We start from the raw sequence: 6466 nt of genomic DNA, 5'->3' as shown, positions 1-6466 counted from the left end.
CTTCCACTCCTTCAGACTCTGCTACCGTCAGTCCCCCTTACTCATCAGGGGATCTCTCCTATCAAATCACATCTGCCGCGGAGAGATAATAGAAGACAAAAAGGGCAAAGCAGTGATGGCCGCCATGAGGAGGTTGATGAGTCATCACTTCAAGAGCGGCATAAATATCGATTGGCGGTATCAAGATGCCCAAAAGAAGCAGGCGGTGATCGATGAGTTAAAACAAAGATATCCTAATCCGCCAAATGTGGAGTTTAATAACAATTATATGCTCGAGCGCATGGGTTTGGTCCTAAAGCATCGCAGATCAACCTTGCGTACTTCCATTACAAAGGGGTTGGCTAAACCCAGCTGGGCAGACAAAGCTGATTGGAAGTACTTCAAGAAGCAACATAGGGACCATCCCGAAATGTTCGAGGGTCAGAGGAGGGCTGCGAAGAGACGGCTGGACGTCGTAGGTACTTCGCACTTTGGTGCAGGCGGACGGTATGCGTTCGAGGCAACCGTGGTAAGTCTACTTCTTCCCATTTAATGTATTGTTCTATTTGTTTTACTTACATATTACATGCACTTTAGCTAACTCTAACTCTCGTAAATTGGATCCACAGCAAGCTGCAATGGGTCGGCTTCCTACGGATGTAGAGACGCGGCGCGCATTTCGGATAGGAACAAGGCCGTGGTTCATTGAGCAAGAGGCAATGGGAGCGACAGTCGATTGGGCTGAGGTGGCTGCTCGCACGGTATAAGTTTACTCCTACTTGTAATCTCACTTTTTAATTTAAGTTCCAATCTAATTTTCGATTTATATGGTTCACTCTTAGGGTCAAAGCTCAAGCGTCCCATCATCAGAGACGAGCGATCAACAGGGGCAAGGATCGGACGCAGGTGTCGAGGACGAGGGAGAAGACGCAGGTGTCGGGGACGAGGGAGAAGACGCAGGTGTCGAGGACCAAGGAACAGGCCATCAAGACGATTCGGATTCGGATTCGGATTAGTAGTGGTAGTAGCTCATTGTATATCCGCTCGTTTGAGCAATTTTGTATCGCCCTTTCACAGGGTAATTTTGTTACAAACACAGTTGTATATGTATATGCATTTCTTCCTCATCGATCACAAGAACAATTTTGTATCCTCTTCCAAGACTAGAAAGGTCAACCTACCATGTTTATTGGCTTTCAACTGGGCAATAGAGTTAAACAAACACACTTAGAGGATGATTGTGAGAAGCCACGTAATGGTGAGAAGTTATAGTGGAATTCACAACATGACAACAGTGAGTGGGAACCCCAACATACCACAAAAACTATCCCTACGTCGAGCTTTGTGCTAATCATTTGATGGGTATCATGTTTTATGCCAGCGGACTTTTGCATGTTTAGAATATTTTTGGGTTGCCCTGATGTAGGTTTCAATTGAGGATACATTGGGTAACTTATTTGTTCATGAAGGTTACAATGGGTCACCTCAAATAATAGAGGGGTTACAATACCATCAAAAAGAACGTTTTTAACAGTCAAGGGATGGTTTTGCTTGCAGTGCATGCATATTTGTAGGGACATCGATCATAGAGAAAGAAAGAGGGACAGAGGCATGGCACAATCGATACCAACTTCATATGTCATGCCATCACAAGAAGAGAATCAACTCAATATCAGAAGGTGGACAACATTGTACATATTCATTGCTTATGTGATGCAATTGCTTTAGTTTCTTGCTGTGAAATTTGTTTCTACCATAAAATCATAGCTCATATCAAATGTGTTAGTGTGCAGCTTATATTATGGCAATTTAACCACTTTCCCACATGTTGAAATATATGCTCACATAGGCACGCAATGTTGTGCACCATGGCTCGAATAGCTGTGTATGTGTCCCAGGTTAGGTGTAGTTGGTGTGATATCCTTGTATCCAAGATAACTGGTGTGACACCAATGTTGATTAGTTTGGTACCATGAGCTGTGATTATGGGCATGATTGAAGGGAGTTATTCCTTACCCTAATTTATTCCTGAGCTTGGTAACCTCCACTATCTGCATATAGCAAGGTGCCTTGAATGATCATTGTAACAACATGCATGAACGTCAAGCTGAAGACTAATAGATCATCTTTTCCTATTGGTTAACATCTGTGCAAATTTGCTTCTCTCTTTATCCCTTACTTTCCTTGTTCTCATGCATCGTACATCTATGATTTGCATTACCTTCTTACTCTGTGAACTTTCACCATATCTCTCACCTTGAGCATATCGATCCTGATTTTCAACACCATGTGCATTTTCTAGGGTTAAGACTTTTCATATACAAGTTATTGAACAAAAGGGAGTTGCAGAAATTTATTGCTCTTAAGAATTAGTCCAACATGTTTGCAAACAAAAGATTCAAGAGAATGCTTGAGACCAATTAAGAAAGAAGTGAAAATCTGAGAATGCTTTTTCGATGTGACAAACCACCTCCAATAACTTTTTCTTAGATACCCAAGTGAGGAAATCATGGTCAATCTACTTGGGTAGCACAGCATAACCAACCTAGGTTCTTCATTGTGGTTAGTCTAAGGTCGAAGTATTATTCAAGTTACATGTGCACACTTCCATCATGTCTTTGTCATTTACTTATTGGGATTAATAGGTGTGAACCTCATGGAATGTAAAAGAATTGGGATAGATGGTTGATAGCATAATGCATAGAAATCATGACAACACGAGCTACATCTTTAAGGGACACTTTGTTCAAAATATTATTATTCATCTTGTTCATCATGCAAATCAAGGACGACCAATGGTTGAGTGACTATGTAGCTAATGGTTTGATTTTCATCAAGAAGTTAGCTTATCCTTGAAGGTCAATAAATAAATGTGTTGTGATTTTATTGGGTGCAAAGGGATGATTACAATTTGATGGGAGCCCAAATGTCTTCGGAGAGTTTTGGTAAAAGTAAATGATCTCCTTACAATAAGGTCGATTAAAGAGATTTAGAAGACAAGAAAAAGCAAGGCCGAAAGAGATTTGGAAGATGAGAGAGAGAGAGTTTAGAAGATGAGATGCACCTTCTAAAGCCCAACCTCTAATCAATGTCTACTAGCAACTCCTTTGTGGTTTCTCTAGAGGTGAACCAAATTTTCAAGTGTTGTGACTATTGAACCAAATCTTGAACGTGATTTATAGAGAGGAGCATTCAACTTTCCATGAGAGTTCATCAATTCAAAAGAAAAGAGAAAAGTGATATAAGAACTAGCTTAACTATGCTATAGCGGCAGCACGTGAGTTCCCCACTAGTAGAATACTAAAGCACAACAAGTTCTACTTATAGACAGCCTGCCCAAAGAAGAGGGCAAACACAATAGCATAGCTTCCTTAGAGAAAACAGCAAGAAAGTAGTGATTGATGTGTGAAAAGGGAACAAAGGCACGGGTCCTAGACTTGTCCTTATAATAGGACAACTTGTATATACAAGGAAGACAAGTCAGAGCTACATAAGATTGGGTAGGTAAAAGCTCCTCTAAGCTTTTGTAGATGTAACATGAAAGTTTTGAGGGGTGTGATTAGGCTAAGCTTATGTTCTTTCAAAAAGTTTCCATGATAAGTACTTACATAAGATAGAACGCGAGTCATTGTTGCTACCTAGAGCCTAGAGGGAAGGGGGAGGAGAATCAGGGATGGGCACGGTCCTTTCCAGCATCTGCACTACCTTCCCCATACTTGGCCTGGCGTGCATGTCCCTCTGTATGCACAAAAACGCCACTTTCAACACCGCCTTCGCCTGCTCATAATCAACCTCCCCCCCCATGCTCTCATCCACCACCTCCTCCACCATCTTCTCATACGCCCATACTGGAAAACACCACTTGTCGTTCTCGTCCATCATCTTTGACTCCGTAAACAAATAATTGCTCCTCCCGCTCACTATCTCTAGCAATAGCATCCCGTAGCTGAACACATCTGCTTTCGCTGTTATGGGAAGATTCATCACCCATTCTGGTGCCAGATATCCCCTCGTTCCCCTTATTGTTGTCAGCTTCACTGAATGATCTCTGGTGAAGAGGTACGCTAGCCCAAAATCGGCCACTTTAGCGCAGTACTTCTCGTCAAGGAGAATGTTCTGTGGTTTGATGTCACAGTGCAGAATGCAGTCCAAGCACTCCTCATGCAGATACGTCATGCCCCTTGCTACATCCAAGCAGATCTGGAATCTGGTGTCCCAATTCAATATTGCCGTTTTGACCTCCGAATTCTGATGAAATAAAACCGCATCAAGTGACCCATTTTCCATATACTCGTATACTAACATTCTGTGATCGCTTTCTGCACAAAATCCATACAGTCGCAGCAAGTTTATGTGATGGATCTTCCCAAGCGTGGCTATCTCTGCACGAAGTTGTTCGTCACGCTGCAAAAGCCCCTCCAGTCTTTTTACTGCAACTACTTTGCCGTTTGCCAGTTGCCCTTTATAAACCATACCAAATGCCCCAGATCCTAGCCTCTCGGCAAAATTTTGTGTTGCAGCTTCCAACTCCTTGTAAGAAAACATGATAGGCGATCCAGACACACTTTCTAGATCTGCACGTCGAACCTCCGTGTACCTCGGCTGGTTTGCGGCTCTCCTAAGTAGATATGCTGTAACAAGACTAAAGCAGAGTATTAGTACTCCAATCACGACGATCAGTGCTATAACTACCGTCTTATTACTCCACTGTTCCGGACGCGTTTCGGCGCTTCTAGTTGCATTCAGAACGGATGTTTCGTTAGAGCTTGCTAGCGGCTGCCAAACTGTGTCCGGAGTCCACAGAGTACTAGAATAATTGGAGACCCTAAGCGTTGATTGATTTGGATCGGAGATCTTCAGGAAGGAACGGAAATGTTGAGAACGCAAGCTGTAGCCGTTGAGCACTCTGGATTTCAACATGCAGTGTCCATCGCCGGTTTGCCAGTACACGGCAGCTAGACAATTACAATCAGAGGAGCACCTTTGCTTGCAATCGGTTTCGGATACCCTTAGAATATTAATATCGTCGAAGAACGGAAAATCAGTGCTGTCAAGCATGACGTACTGGGTACTGCTGCAATTGAGAGGAGCGTTTGGAACACATCCACGAGACAGCACCGTAGAACCAGACTGAATCGAAAATCCTGGTGGACAAATGCAAGAAGGTTCCGGATTGTAAATGCAAATCCCATAGTTGCCACACAAGCCCATGACGCGGTTGCACACGTCCTCAAACGCAAGCCAAACTCTTATCCACTGGGATACAGCTGTGTCCCAACTATACATACGTAAGTTGCCGTCTATGTCCAGAGTGATCCTCCTGTTTGCCAAGTTCACGCCGTAATCAGAAGAGATGAAGGACGAGTTTACGACATTCGGCGAGCTGTAGAAGGAGAAAGTCCCGTTCTGGTCCAATTGGAGGAAGGGCGACTGAGAGGCGGCGCTGGGCCAGCTCCAGTATTGCGGTGTATAGAATGTATTGGAGACGCACTGGGAGTCGTTAAGCACTAGAGATCCAGAATTATCAAACTTCATAAGATATCTACCAGGGGCAAAACTGTCAGAGCTGGACTGGGACGCAAGCTGGGAGCCGGAACTGAAGCGCTGGCTGGGGAGGAGGGTATCGGTGGGGTAATCGAAGCTTTGCCAGACGACGGAGGAGGAGGAATTAAGGAGGACGAGGTTGCCGGAGTCAAGGAGCTGGGCACGAACGACAGTAGAAGAAGAGGAGGTGGAGATTTGGAAAGGCTTAGCAGAGGGGTCATTGAGGGTGAGGGTGGTGCGGGAGAGGTTAAGGGAAGCGGAGGGGGAGACGGGGTTGTTGGGGTTGGCCACCCAGGCAGGGTGATCAAGGGGAGCAGCAGAGAAGGAGATGGCCAAATAGAGGGAAGAATTGGAAGAGGTGGCAGAGAAGGGGCGGAACGAGAGGGTAAAGGCCCAATTGTTGGATACAAGAGGCGGAGAGGAAGGCGTGAGGGAGGCGCCCAGCTGCAGAACGTCTGCTCCGAGGACGTGAAAGCCGCAGTGGGTAACGGACATGAGCAGCGCCAGGAGAGCCACCGTCGCTGCCGCCATGGTAGGCGAGCGTCTATTGGGCTTTGGACAATTATATTACAGCTTCCTTGAGTCCCGACCTAGAACGTTGCCCTGAAAAATCAAGCGACGTCTGTCGCACGTATAGGACTTCACCAACCAATGTCGGTTCTTCCAAGTCAAGCTGACTCACCAATAAGTGTTGAGCGTTTTTTTAACAATTATGATTTTTCACCACACCAATTCATGTGCAGGCATTGACCTCTCTCACCCCTTGTGACAAATATTAGGTTGCACTTTTGATTGAGAGGGGCATTTATCCTCTCCTTGCGTTGGACTGGACTCTTGGCGGTCACGTGGATAATATGTGTCCACTAGCCTTAAGTGATGGCATTAAAAAACGACTCTCTCTCTCTCTCTCTCTCTCTCTCTCTCAAACACACACACATAAAGA

General features: G+C 44.8%; 1 protein-coding gene across 1 annotated transcript; it reads right to left on the bottom strand.

Moving 5' to 3' along the window:
- Positions 1 to 3350: 3350 nt before the first annotated feature.
- Positions 3351 to 6039, bottom strand: LOC147889848 (G-type lectin S-receptor-like serine/threonine-protein kinase At1g34300). The gene has a single exon (XM_087391920.1). It carries the CDS (start codon positions 6016 to 6018, stop codon positions 3625 to 3627), a length of 2394 nt encoding a protein of 797 aa, XP_087248046.1. The 5' UTR covers positions 6019 to 6039; the 3' UTR covers positions 3351 to 3624.
- Between the last annotated feature and the right edge of the window lie 427 nt (positions 6040 to 6466).

Source organism: Dipteris shenzhenensis, chromosome 20 (genome assembly GCF_047967505.1).
Source record: "Dipteris shenzhenensis isolate YYH24624 ecotype China chromosome 20, Dip_SZ_1.0, whole genome shotgun sequence".
NCBI lineage: Eukaryota > Viridiplantae > Streptophyta > Polypodiopsida > Gleicheniales > Dipteridaceae > Dipteris > Dipteris shenzhenensis.
The sequence above is the reverse complement of the archived record's forward strand: the minus strand, read 5'-3'. Positions and strand labels throughout refer to the sequence as shown.